A 15,102-nucleotide genomic window follows, 5' to 3' on the forward strand; every position below is an offset into this window, starting at 1 on the left:
GTACATTACGTCAGAAAATCTATTTTTAAAACAACATCTCATAACGTAATGCACCAAACAATTAAAATTAATAAAGAATTTTGAAACGTATCGTTTTATTCTTCGATACACATTTACATAAAAGCTGCTCAAATCATCACCTTGGCAAAAGACCACTTAAGGATGAGACAATAACATTTAAAGATTTAGGGAACTTTGAAAATAAGTTAGGTGACATAAAACCTGAGCAGCATTTATCAGCTCTAAGAACTACATTAGCACATACACAAAGGACACTACTAGAAGAAATGAATATAAATGAAGTAAGAAACAATAGCGACGAACAGAAAGGTGATACACAGTGCCAGCTATCAAACAACGGAATATAAGCCTCTAACTACGATCTAATAGGACGTCTAACAGATATACACTTTTCTGAAGAGGTCGAAAAGTGTCAAATTTGAATTGACTTGGAGGGTACCAAGTTAATTCATATTTTGTCTTAAGTTCTATATTTGGTTTGACTGCGTTGGGGCTTTTAACTCATAAATTACTATTTTATATTGATGCATTTTTCTTTGCTCTTTTGAGAATGTTAAGTTTTCTTTTTGTTTTAGAGATGTTTAATGGTGAAATGTTACTGGTCTTTGTCCGAAAAGTATATGGAAAATGTCAATTTGGAATTTAGAAATAAGAACTGGCATGGTAGATATTGACGGAGAAAAGTATTTTCAGAAAAAATAATTTTAAAAACTAAGTTCAAGTTGTATCCTCATTCTTTAAATCTCAAACTTGTTCTTTCATAGAAGTTAATATTTTTTATCGATTTCATAAACTTCTATGACTCACATTAATATTTATTTAGATCATTTATACAAGAATTTTAAATTGCTTGTGTGAAGATGCTGTACTGTATGTAAGTGTGTGTTAGCAACTCTTCAATACCACAACCGCCGCCGCAGCCAAAGCAAAACCAACCTTACTGTCGTCTAGTTAGGGGTGAAAACAAAAGGTGCGTTCTGTGCCGCGGGTACGTACATAACATACCGCGCACGGGCGCCGCGCCGTCCACCTGCAGCTTGAGGTTGGACGCGCGGCGCGAGAACCGCACTGTGTGCCACGCGTCGTCTGCTACGTTCGTGCCCGCTAGAAGGTTCTGGAAGGAAAAGAACGGAGATCAATATCCAGATCATTACATAAGTCAACTATTCCACGGTCTTATCATAACTATAACTTGAAACAAATTATCTTGCTGTTGTGTACCATGGTATGTAACAAATTACTTAAAATTGTTTTTCTGTTGCTGCCATTAAAATTATATGATGTCCTCCTAGCCGATTATCGGCTACGGCGGCTGTTCTCATGTAAGGAAATTAGCCAAGTGCACAGGACATGTATAGTGCACAAGCATATGCTTGTGTATAGTGCACAAGCATTTGCGCAGACACAAGGGCACTCACTATTCCTTCACTCTCATGCCGATGGGACGGCAATCCGACACCACCGGAGAGAGATCAGGCGCAGGACCGAAAGAATATAACTTTTACTTTAATGTTTGGTATTTTTGATATTATGCTTCGTATTTGCTGCTAAAACGCAGTCGAAACCTCAACAAAAACAAAGGACAACGAAGTACTAAAACCCAAGCATAAAGATACTATTGCTTACCTTTTCCCTATCCCCAAGTCGAACACTGGCCCTCACTCTCCCAGCTGCCACAGCCAGCTCGATCCTATCAGCAGAATGTTCAGAAGCAGTCCTGAGTAGCAGACCAGCTCTCGTCGTCCGGAACCGAAGCAATAACTCCTCAGTCTGTGTGATGTGTTCTGGTCCTAAAGCTGCTGTAAGGTGCTGGCTGCCGTTGAGGAATATTGTTGCGGTTTCTGGAAATGTGATTTTATGGTTTTAAGTTGGTTGGTAAAGAAAGTGGTCTTTAGATTGGTTCTTTGAATTATAATCTCTTCTAAACATTGTTTCAAATATCACTTCATTTACCAAAAAACGTATGTAAGAGGCTAATATTTACGACGAAATAATGATTTTACTGATTGATGGACTTTGAAGGAGTAAATTTCTCTAAAACATTTGAAATCTTTCGAATCACAACACTCACAACTTTTGAGGTTCAGGATTCATCCAAACTGTCTGAAGAATCTAGAAACATATTCATGTCTTTTTTATCGCATTCCTTATCCCTCACCTCTTCCACAAGTAGGACCGCCATAGCTAGTCATGGAGCAGTCACACAGCGGGCGGTTCCATCCCTCGGAGCAGGATGCACCATGCTGGCACGGGGAACTCACGCATTGTTTCATCAGCACATGGCAGGCTGGTCGGACTGACGCTGGAAAGACCAGAACATAAATTCAATTCTTATTCTATTTATATGACATATCTCTTGCATCGTGGTTGTGTGGTAACGAGCAAAACACTTGATTTATGATAATATTAGAAATCACTTTAACAAACTTTATGCAAGGGAATTGCAGATAAGTGCAAATTTGATTTAATAGGCTGTCAGGTGGATAAGGGAAAACTCTGAGACTAACAAGGCTTGTTAGATGGTTATACGAAAAGCTCAAGGCATTTCTAGTAAATTATTAAGTTGCTTAATCAACTTACCAGAATCTTGTTGCCTAGCAAACGCAGTAAGATCCTGAGGTTTTCCATTCAGCACCAGATCTCTGATGCAGCCCACGAACCCTTGCCTCAATGCCGCCGTCCACAAAGCTGGTGGAGTTCTTGATGCTGAATACTCCGAGCCAAGACCTCCGACGAATAATGGTCCATCTAGTTCCAATTGATTTGATTCTCCTGAAATTGGTAACGAAGTTTTGGTTAAGAATAAAGACAGAGAGGATAATATTAAATACAAAGTTAATGTAATACAGAGAATAAGGATGTAAGTGAATTAGATACATAGTAAGGACTCTGTTGGAGGAGCCACTGATCAACTTTAAACTACGTACTTTTGCTACGCTCCTTGTATTTTAGTAGACCATACATTTTAAGAAGCTATTCATATGCTAGATAAATATCATCTTACAATTTACTTGACCACACAAATCATACATAACAATCTTACGTCACTGATTAAGTCCAAAACGTTACATACATTATGTCAAGTTAATCGAGAATGCTTTATCGCGCAAATTAATTGTCATGGCATACATAAATTGAATCCACTCAATGTTAATGAATTCGAAGCCATTAATAAGAGATAAAACCGTAATGGCCTTTGACGTACGTTACACGGAGATAATGTCATGTAATCATCAAGTTAATGGCCTATCAATCAAGAACTATTGGAATTATGCTGTTAATCAGATAGAAAGGTGATAGGCATGAATTTCAAAAAAATATGTAGTAAAAGTCACGATATAAAATTATATGAAGGGACAAGTTTAAGGGAGTATAAAGTATTACAAACACAAGGACAGACAACAACTCTGACTTATCATGAAGCCTAGATATTTTTTTATTAAAATACATGAAAGCATTCTTCCAATACAGCTTTGTTGTAGCTAGTAAAGAAAAAAATCCAAAGGCTTACCGGGCGTCTTAAACTCAGCATTAGCCCCATCAACAGTGACCCTCCCATCTCTGCCACTCCTCCTCAACAAGAAGTCATGCCAGTGGGAGTCATCGACTCTTCTTCTAGATGCTCTCACCCTGACCCCTCCGGAGCCAAGGTCAATGTGCACGTAAATGTAACCGTTGAGGATCTCAACGGCGAACAGATCAGCCTGGAAGACGATGGTGACAATGATGAGGAATTTGTTGAAATTGTATATGAACGGATAGTAGGACAACAGAAGACAAGCCAAGATCACCACTTTTGGATAGATACAATCTGTGTTAGTAATCTGCCATATAGTTTAATGGAAATGTTGAATGTGGAAGATAATACGTATCCAGAAGTAGTGAAAGGCACAAAATTACACAACAACGTTACAACACCAAAAGTGTTGGAAGTGCTGTTCACATACGACATCAATATTATCGCTGTACTGTATTATACAAGAGCGACATTAACATCAAAGACATATTATAAAACATTCGAAAGAACATACTGACTGCTTTTTGTTAATTTAAATAAAGCTCAGGTGGTCACGAGCAAAGAATTAAATCGGGCAATTAATTGAGTATATTTATTATATTACAAATTACATAAATTACGTATATACTTAATTATATGTATAATAACTAAAGTGTATAACTACAGCTACTGTAATGATAGATATACTACATATAAAATCTACTTGAATAAATACTCCAATATGTAAAACAGTGAAGCTAAAACCGAAAAAGCATAAAACAGAATAACAGAAATAGGATTTTATATAATTGAAAAAGTAAACGTGTATCGTATCAAAAAATCAAATGCATAAAAAACTAGACTAACTGTTATCGAATACTGAATATCGTTGGTACAACATAAATCAATAGAAGCGTACCTAATACTAAAAGCCAAATAAAAAATCGGCTTCGACTGACTGCACGTAACACATGCAAACTAGTCGCAAACTATTTGAATACTAACATTCGGGACCAGACATGCAAATTCTAGTAAATTTGTACCAACCATCCCTCTGAAGTTACTTTATATTCAATGTGGACTTATTGAAAAAACTCAGTTGAAAAGACAAGCGAAATAAATTCAAAAGTTCTTGTAATAAAAATTATACTGGTGAAAGCAAAAAATCTAATAAAAGAAAAAGTGATTCAAGAGACGAAAATGGTGCGAATTTGTGTAGGTATTAATAAAGCCCTTTCTACATCAGTCTGTACTTTGGTCCCATGAATTTGCCTAGCGTCATAAATATCAAACTGAAAAATTCAAACACCAATTCGAAAATAAAATTGTAACATTTTAATTCGTTCAAGGTTACTCGTAAAAGCATTTCGTGTTGTGCTGGGGAGTCAATTTGTGCTCTGGATTCTACAGTGCGTACCAGGTAGACAGATAAACATAAAAAATCACATCATTAAAGTGGGTGAAACTTTATAAGGTACCATACACAAATTCCCCTATGTCTGTGTTTATCTTCTTTATAATAATCTCTTCAACTTGACCTACCATGCAGCACCTCAATGGATTGAGATCATTTCAAACAATCAAATTCTCGAACAACTTTAATCAGATTTTATTATAAGTCGGTCCATTTTACATGACAGGATTTAATAAAAGGGACCTCTTAATTTCTCCCTCGTGAATTTTGACTCGTATTATTAAATTCGGAGATTTGAGTATCCATTGAGGTTAGTGGGGTTTCGCAAGGATTTAATTTCTACTTTTTAATATCTATGACAACTTTGAATCTTCTTTTTACATTGTGTTAGAAGCTAAAGAAATGTTTATTACTAGTCTTATAACAATTAGGTAATTAAAAAGTGCACTGAGATGATAAACCTAAGTAGATACGAGTTACGTAATTTCAAGTAAGTACTGTTGCTGAACGAGTCACCTAATTTAAAATAAGTTAACAAGATACATTATCTCCCATAACATAATTCTAACCCACTGACAATCAAATGACTTCAAAATCCCAAATTTCACCACACCTCAACTCATAAGAAACTATTGTTAACCAAAGAAAAATAAATGCGATACCCCACAAAGCGACTTCTCAATGACCATGATCGTGATTTACTTTCCAATGAAGATGATATTAATCTCTTAAGTGATCGTCTAACCCCAAAAGCTCCACCCCTTACCGTGCAACCTACCCTTGGTGGCTTGGCGCCCATGTTGAAGAGAACAAGCCCATTTGGTTCGTTTGTACGGAACTTGAAAGATATTGTTCCTGTCTTCACTGCTTCCCATTTTGGTAGAATCTGCGGATTAGAAAAAACATAATTACATAACCTATCATCATGTCTATGGAAAGTAGATAAGAAAGAAACCATGGTAGTCATTGAACCAGTTATATTTAGGAGCCATGTAAATACAGGAGGAGAGATTGTCATCAATGAAAATGAAAAAGTATTTTAGGCAAATAAAGCTTACGTAGGTGTAACATGATCTGACCTTTACAGAAATAGAAATAAAATTTCAATTTACCAAGTTTCATTTTACTTTAAAGCTGGTATACAAAAATATGCCAGCTTTAAAGTTGAATAAAAAGTTAGTTCTCCAAAAATGTTATTCGTGGAAAATCGTTCAGACAATATTAAAGAAAAATAAACGGTAACTGAGTGGTTAAAATTACATTTATTGCTAAAGAAATATACAAAAGTTTCCCGATCCCTGATTGAAAAAACACGTTAGCCAAAAATAATATCCAGGGTCACTTAGGCCTTGATTAAGGAATTTTCAAAGTAATGCACGCTATTTAAAAGCCTTAAACTCCCTGAAAGAATGGTGAAAAATATTCAGCTTTATCAGCAATCCGCGCAATCTCCATTGTACAGAAAATCAGAGCTAAACAAAAGATGGGAACAAATGTCTACATTCTATCTTCTTTTGATGTCATGGAAATGAAATATCCTCACTTAATTTGTAGTAACAAAAGCTGGCTTTAACTTTTAAATTTTTTGCTTATTAAGGCAAGTTATTTTCTTTTTGATTAATGTTTTCTTCATTACCAAGGAATGTTTTATCAATAAGTCTAATGAAATGCAAACTATTCCAGAATACATGAATTGCATCAAAATTATCTTTACCATCAAAACGAGCTATGCTATCTTTAACCATAGTAGTTACTAAACAACACCAATGAACTTCTATATTTACCATATTCATCAGGCAACCTTCAATCTTATTACAATTGAAATCAATATCATTCCTGAACATCATTTGTACATTAGTTGGTGAATTATTGAGCGCCCAAACTGTAGGCGAAATCAATAAATTCATAGCTTAAGCACGGATGGGTTCGGAAATTAGTGGATATTGGCTGTACCTGAATGTCGAATACGAATGTAATTCCAGTTCATTTCTCATCGTTTGTGTGTGATTTTGTTGGAAAGAGGTTTATTTTTTGGAGTCTGGTATCTTTTAAAAAACGTTCAGATAATATAATTGCAGTTTCAACTGTATCTGCAAAATAATGTTCTTATTTTCATATCAACTGTTTTTGTTTTTTTTTATGATCAATAACTGAATCTCAATTCGAAAACTTGTCCTTGGCAATCTATCTCTATACGCTGTATAAGAAGTACAAATTCAAATCTAGCTATTTCATCACAATCATCAACCAAATCCATCAAACATTACTTAACAATATCACGATCATAAACAACCATTGTTTCAAATTACCTACTATCATAAACACAAATAAAATCAATATGGTTATTGCTGTAGTACAGTCAGACTCGTAAACTAATACTCCACAAGGGAACAATGAAGTTAATAGCAACACATAGCTAACTGCAGTTACAGCTAATATGTTCATTAGAGCTAGAATAACGAACAAGGCAAATATGTTTTGTGTAATTAAAGCTAATTTGTTGATTGTGATGATGTGTTTGGCGTGGCCGATCTAAAATGAGAAGACTTAATATGCTTGGTAAGTAGGCTGATGGATTTGAAATGGTTTAGTTTTTGGCAATCAAATTGATGATTTTCAATTTTTTTAAATCTTATTAGGTAGACAGTATTTAACTTTGCAGTACTCTAATGCAAAGCTGCAGATTTCTAAAAGCCTGGTAATCGTTTCATTTAACATGGGAATACAACCGCATTTATCTAAAATAGAAGCCAAACTCAACTGCTGTTAGAAACAAAGGCAGAGAACTTCATATTTACGTTAGTAGATACTTTTAATCTATATGACAACAACAAGACTATTATTATTTATTTACCCAAAGCAAATATCGAAAGCACTAAATAAACAATGAATCTAAACATTCCGCGAAAAAAATCCAATGTTTTTACAATAAGATTCCTAGAAGCAGCCTTCGTAAAAGCAAACAATGCTTCGAACTGTACACAACCGTGGACAATTAAAGCCGAGGGTTCACGAACGGTTACAAATACACACGAGGGGACCTTGGGAAGGTCATAGGTCGTAGAGGTGAACATCGGAGATCCTAAGTGCGATAAAATTGGCTTTCACTGATGTGAAAGGCCTAGGGTTAATGGCTATTGTAGGGTGGTTATTTGATATTTCATCATCATCATCATCATCAGCCTATCGCAGTCCACTGCTGGACATAGGCCTCTCCAAGTGCACGCCACTGAGATCGATTTTCGGCTTCTCGCATCCAGCTCCTGCCAGCCGTCTTGCGCAAGTCATCACTCCATTTGATATTTATTTAAAAGAAAATGAAGTCATTTTCAAGTTTTGTTGTTATTTGTGGCACATATTTTATTGGTCTAGTTAGGTTAGATTAGTTTTTAGTTATTTAATAATATCAGGTAGGTATGTTAAATCAGGACTGACCAAAAATGTTTGAGTGCTTTGCTAAATCCCAGAATCTACATATTCAAATATCCAAAAATGGTGACTTTTATCAAGCTGCTACTCTAACATGATAACAAAACATTTTTGCATTCGATTAGTTTTTCAAAATAAAAGTCATAGATACAGCAGCGTATCCACAAATTCGAATCGACTCAAACCATTTGATGTCGCCAACATCAATACGTTCGAGCTCTAGTAAATTCCAATATAGTCCAAAAAATATGATCGTCGCTAGAATATTGAGAAGCACTATAGTTCCATAATTCGTACATTTTCCATGCATCTCCCATCAGTACAAATTGTTGCAGAATTACAAAAAGCAGATTCTGAATGAACCTCAAATTGCCGTGCAAAAGGTTGGTAGGTTCTTTTACATTTTATTTCTACCAAATATCCCTTTGTAGTACATTCGTTAAACCTGCGGGCATCGTAAAATATTTTCGCGTTGGTAACTAAAATAGCCGTAATTACCCTGTTGTAATCCGTTAAAAGCAAGCTTTAGTAGAATCTACATGTATGAGGATTAAATCTACGTAGCTGCGTGTTAGAGGGTAATGTTTTTTAGAGAAAATAGGTAATGAATTCTTTCTACTTTAAATCACTGAGGTTTAGTTTATTCTTATACTACCAAAACGACCACACAATTTGCCAACATTAATAAAGCCAAGATGTTTTTTACTACGCAGAACATCAGAGCCTTCCTAAAGTCACTACTTAGGGCATACTATATCTTCTATTGCTTCAAGTTTTTCCAGCTTACGACCATTTGTAACCGCACACCCACGCAACTTAGCCTGCCAACCAAAAATCGAAACATAAGCACCGGAGCAAGTCCCAAAACCGTTCTCAATGGCCCTCACATTTCCTTCGCGCCCTTATCTTTACATTAAAATCAGTTATTCCCATTAACCCCAGCAACTGAAGCGTAAGACTTGCTTCAGCGAAAGCGACGCGAAGGCGGGGCTAAGCGGAAAATGTGCCTACTTGCGTTTCTTTGGATTGCGTTACATTTTTTAAGTGATGTTAGAAGGTTGGATTGTTTGAGGGACGATGTTAGCAGAATGTTAGTCGTTGATGGAATTAGTGAAAGAGATAAACTTGTAGATAGAATAATTGTTGATGAAGATATAATTCAGTTGGTATTTATATATCAATATTTAGGTATGTTGATGTAAAAATACATAAGAACATGTTTGTAACGCAATAAAACATCGATGCTAATCGAGGATATTCAATTACCTACGGTAGTGATACCGATGATGATATGAGATATAATTGATTGATATCATTATTGATATAGTACATTTGATGATGCATCCAAACGTATGAATTTTATGGAAACTTAACTTTCAATGCATTGTCGCTATTGCACTACCCATTCCAAGATTTAATTATAAACATTGCAGCACCAAGAGAATTCCCTTGTCTAAGAGAAAACGTTTTAGTAAAAAAATAGCATTTTCTAAGAGCTCATATTAGTTGGCGTTTACGTTAGCTGAGCGAGCTAGTTGTAAGCCTGAGCTAACTGCCCACTTGGGTTATCATAATTTTCTTTTATAGCGAGCATCGGGTTGTTCAGGAAAACTGTTTTCTTCAGTAACTTTAGAAACACAAAGGGAGTTAAGTTCAGAAGAATAATGTAAGGTTGTTTGTATTGATTAACATCCAGTATCAGCATATTATAACCTGGCCTAGGAAGCACGTAATAAATTTTTGCTACGCTAAACGCTATTGATATCGTAATTGAAGAAGAACAAATAAACACGTTGATTCTGATACTGAAGAAAAAACGATTATAAAAGCTTATTTTGTTTGCCAAAAATATTACAATTGAATATGATATTTTTTATTCTACAACAAGAGGACAATTGCTAAGACACATACAAATATGTAGCAGTACAAATAGCAGTAATAGGTATAAACATTCAACCAATCACAAAACACACACCCTTTACAAAACACCGAACTTGAAAATAATTAAGGTCGTACACAATGCAATCACCAGCCATACGCCATACACTACTGAAAAGGTCACTTAATCGCCTTTCAAGCACTTACGAAGAAACCACTGAATTCGTAATGCCTTTACTAAGAACTGCTATAAACACATTAGGTGGTTTCCAGTAAATTGAGTGGAAGTATGGCCGACCTCGCTGACATTGATTTAGTCCAAAGTAAATATAAAATGGCTGGTAAAGGATGGCGATGTAGGGCATTTGTGAAATGTTGTAAATTGAAGGTTAGGATTGAAATGTGAATATGATTGTCCTTAGTTAACTACGTTTTGTATCTACTCGTCAATAATATTTTCTGTCTGTTTATTCACTTATCTCCGATACCGATAAATTCAGGTTGCCAATTTTTTTATGACTCGGGACCACTGAGCGCTCTCGAGCTTACGCATACAAAGACAATATGCAAGTACATTTTATACGCACAGTTATGGTTCACCCGCTTTCCTGATATAAAACATCTATAACGAACATACAGCAGTACAAAACAAAAGAAACTATCCCGATGGAAGCAATGAAGCTTGTTCGATCTGCGGCTTTGATTCCCTCAACTCAAACAAGAGTAGAACTATCTGAGATAGTTGCTCCGACTGTTCCAGTATGTTTTGCATTTCAGATATGTAGCAAAATGGAACTACATATGAGAGGCATTTATACCTGTACGTTTCTAAATACAAAACTCGTAATTTATGCTGAAGGAAATGACTACAATTACACCAGTAAAATCTCAAAACACGCCATGAGAAACCCGTCATTAATGTCAAAATTTCCAATAATCGCCCCTCATTATTGTTTTCAACCCTGTCACCGAAATTCATAAATCATTCCATTTCTAAATCACAAGAAACTTTGAAGGGTTAGATCCACACGTTTTATTCAATCAATATCGACTAACCCGTCCTTAGTTCAAATCAAATAACCACCACTCCGATCTAATCAAGTTCCCGGTGACACTCGACCGAATTCAAGAGTCCGCTTTCTAAAGTGCTCTTGAAAGACCAATGGTCATCTTTAAACGGGTCGGGTTTTTCGAAGCACCCATTGTTTTTAATTGCTACTTAGTTTTTGCGAGTATCGGAGGGGAAGTAACGAATTGAGTATTTTCGACGTTTGCCAAACTTGTATTGGTTGATTAAAATGTTTGTTCACGGTTGTTTTGGTTGTAAATATGAGTTGTTAACCTGATATTGGTTTCAGAAAGTTGTTGACTGTCTATTTTTAGGTGTAAATGGAGTAACGGTGTTGAATCTTTGTTGTTTACGAAAACTTGGCCCAACATTTTGAAGTAACTTTTACACCTTACTTTATTCATGTCAAGGTTTCTACTGATCCTCATTATTATATCGATACCTCCCACGTAAGTTGTTGTAACCCACAATATGCATGTTTTACGTTTTTTAAACCAAACCGCCTATTTTTGCCTACTGTATGCGTTAAGAGTAAAAAAAAATAATTAAAAAAAAATTTTTACTATATTTACCAGACGTATTAAGTTGTATCATTATTACAACGGCGGCGTGTAACATTGTATCTACCTCCGCAACAGTTTACGCGGGCGAGAGCGCGGGGTGCGTTGCGCGTTCGCGCCGCGTATGTATGACATACGACAGTTCACGCCGGACTTCATGAAGAGTGGAGGTCGCGCGCCTATGATCGTCGATTTTTACGTAATTAATAATTTATAACGATATTTTAGAATTATGTAGTTTTATAACGACAACAACCTAAACTGTTTTAAAGATTACTTACAACAACTTACGTCGCTTAGAAGATACCAAATCAGCGTTGTATAATCACATACAACACTATACGTTGTTGAATAATAACAAATTATATGTGAAGTAATACATACACCAGTTTACGTCTGAATTACATACACAAATAATTATTGGATGTTGACATAGTATATTTTACGTTGCGAAGATATTTCTTTTTTTAATGACATACAACAATATAGGTAAAGGGCTATTGAATAACACCGTGGATTTTAGTCAGTACAAGTCTGACAGTCCCTCCCACTCTGCTCTGGATGCTTTTGATGATTTTACCACGCTCTAAAATTTTTGATTTAAAGTTCTGATGATCATGGGCTGAATTTAGTTCAGTAATCAATAGATAATTATGAAATTGATACCATTACATTTTATTACAGATTCTCCGTTGCCAGTTACTTTTATTGAATCTGAGATGAATGAATTAGCGAATATGATATCAGATGTTGACATTTTTGAAAATCTGGAGATAACACACACTACAAATTCTAATGACTCCGTAATTCTTGAATCAGCTCATCCTTCACCTACCTGTAGCATTAATCATTTGGACTATGATTGTGACAATAACTTCTGCCCGTACTACATAGAAAAAGAAAAGCCTTTTTCCCAATCATGTTGGGGTCGGCTTCCAGTCTAACCGGATTCAGCTGAGTACCAGTGCTTTACAAGAAGCAACTGTCTATCTGACCTCCTCAACCCAGTTACCCGGGCAACCCGATACCCCTTGGTTAGACTGGTGTCAGACTTACTGGGTTCTGACTACCCGTAACGACTGCCAAGGATGTTCAATGACAGCCGGGACCTACAGTTTTAACGTGCCATCCGAAACACAGTCCATGGTGTCTGAGATATACTTAGAAAGTACATACAAACTTAGAAAAGTTGCATTGGTACTTGCCTGACCCGCGCCCTTATACTTGAGAGGTTGGTCCTTTACCCACTAGGCCACCACGACTCCGACCACACGACGAGAAAAAGAAAATTCATCAGTGTTGGATATTGTACCTCAACTATCACCAACAGCTACTTCCATAAAGTAGCTGTTCAACTCCACAAGCAAATAGTCCACCGTCCGTAATATCAAATAGTCCGCAATCTATAAACTTGATGGATCTTTGTAACAGTGGGCTTATCCCAGCTACATATCATGACTTCTTCAGGAGTCTGCCAGTTGTGGTAGCAACGCGTTCCGATAGTGAAACTTCTGATTCGGAGTAGTAGAGTTTCTTAAGTATTTTTTTATTATTATGTATGTCTTTGCCAGATCTCGGGACTAAAGAGTCCCGGATTTTTGGGAGGCGAACGTGGGGCCGAAGCCAACACGCTGAAGCCCTTTTGAGACAACTTTAATGAAATGGTGACACAAAACCGACGATTATCCCTGTATACACTATAGAAATGTACCCAAGGACAAGCCCCGGTTCTGTGCTAAACTATTGCTAACTATGGATGAAAACTACTTGAGCTATTGTGATGGGATGCTAATAGACTAGGAATGGGGAAACTACGGGAACTATGGTACCTGCCGATGACAATGTATTAAATACATGTAAAAATGGCAGGTGGAGACTCGCCACCTCACTTACTGGGCCCCCGGGAATCAGTCGCTGAATCGCAACAAGAGGGCAACGGGTATTATTATTATCTTGTATGTCTCTACTCGACCACGGGACTACAAAGTCCCGGATTTTGAAGGCGAACGTGGGGCCGAAGCCAACACGCTGAAGCCCTTTGAGACAACTTTAATGAAATGGCGACACAAAACCGACGATTATCCCTGTATACTATATAAAACGTACCCAAAGACAATCCCCGGTTCTGTGCTAAACTATTGCTAAATATGGAATAAAACTACTAGGGCTATTGTGACGGGATGCTAATGTAATGGACTGGGAATGGGGATAACTATGGAACTATGGCACCTGCCGTTTTGTATACGTAAAATGGCAGGTGCAGACTCGCCAACTCACTTACTGGGCCCCGGGAATCAGTCGCTAAATGGTAACAAGAGGGCAACAGTTACATGAGCGGCTGAAGGGTGAGGATACCTCGGCGGACTTTAAACGCAGATCACGCGCTCCCTGTGGGTCCAGCATCACCGGCCCACTCGCCACTTACCACGAGGCACCTACCCTCCGAGCAGAGCTGCTAACCCTGCTCTAGCGAGGCGGGAGACCTATCCCCGCCATGCTTCACCCGGCAGGCCGGAGATGGGGACAGTATACTCTCTGGAGCATTCGGATCTATAGCCCCGCGGGTTCGCTACTCCCCGTCATCCGCCTCTACAGTCAGTACTATTCTTATTTTAATACTTCGTTTTCAATTTATTTATTTTTTACTGTTTAAAGACTGTTGTGACAGGAGCTATCACACAGTATTTCATCGATACCTTATTTCTTTTTATGTTTAAGTAACTTTAACATAATATAGGTATCAAAGTTTTAATAAATAAAAGACTGGAATAATTAATCTTACTAATAATTAACCTAGAATCTTGATTGTTATTTGATGTCAGAAGAAACTGTTTTTTTTTAGACTTTTTAATTATGTTGCATTGTTACTATTTCAGAGTTACTTAAGGGGATTAAATATGGTTTTTTACTAAGCCCTAATTATATGGAAGTACACATACTGCCACAAAATATTAAATTTATATCAACGTACACTATAGTATTTAGCACATACAGTTAAATGCAAATATTGTTTTCCGCTGTAAATGGTTGTAAGTATCCTGTACAACATTTATGTAAGGTAACACTACAGTCTAGAATGTTGTATGAACAAAATCTCAAAAACTACAACTATTAAACAAAAAAATCGTAGGCAAACATTGAAAGCACTTTAAAATATATGTGTATGCAAAATTTGAAAAGAATATATTGAAGCAAGACAATTTGACGCGAGTGTTCCTCTTTAAAACGCTGTAGT

At 36.5% G+C, this 15,102-nt stretch overlaps 1 protein-coding gene across 1 annotated transcript in view; it reads right to left on the minus strand.

Annotated features, from left to right (window-relative positions):
- LOC110372505 (neurexin 1) overlaps positions 1-15,102 on the minus strand; it is a 76,348-nt gene that overhangs the window by 6,367 nt on the left and 54,879 nt on the right. Inside the window, exons 7-12 of the mRNA XM_064039616.1 lie at positions 5,698-5,817; positions 3,533-3,725; positions 2,602-2,793; positions 2,180-2,323; positions 1,648-1,862; positions 1,018-1,135 (exon numbers count right to left, since the gene is read on the minus strand). Of these exons, the coding sequence (XP_063895686.1) occupies positions 1,018-1,135; positions 1,648-1,862; positions 2,180-2,323; positions 2,602-2,793; positions 3,533-3,725; positions 5,698-5,817 (982 nt within the window). The remainder of the gene's footprint in view (positions 1-1,017; positions 1,136-1,647; positions 1,863-2,179; positions 2,324-2,601; positions 2,794-3,532; positions 3,726-5,697; positions 5,818-15,102) is intronic.

The sequence above is a fragment of the Helicoverpa armigera genome, chromosome 20 (genome assembly GCF_030705265.1).
Source record: "Helicoverpa armigera isolate CAAS_96S chromosome 20, ASM3070526v1, whole genome shotgun sequence".
Lineage (NCBI taxonomy): Eukaryota > Metazoa > Arthropoda > Insecta > Lepidoptera > Noctuidae > Helicoverpa > Helicoverpa armigera.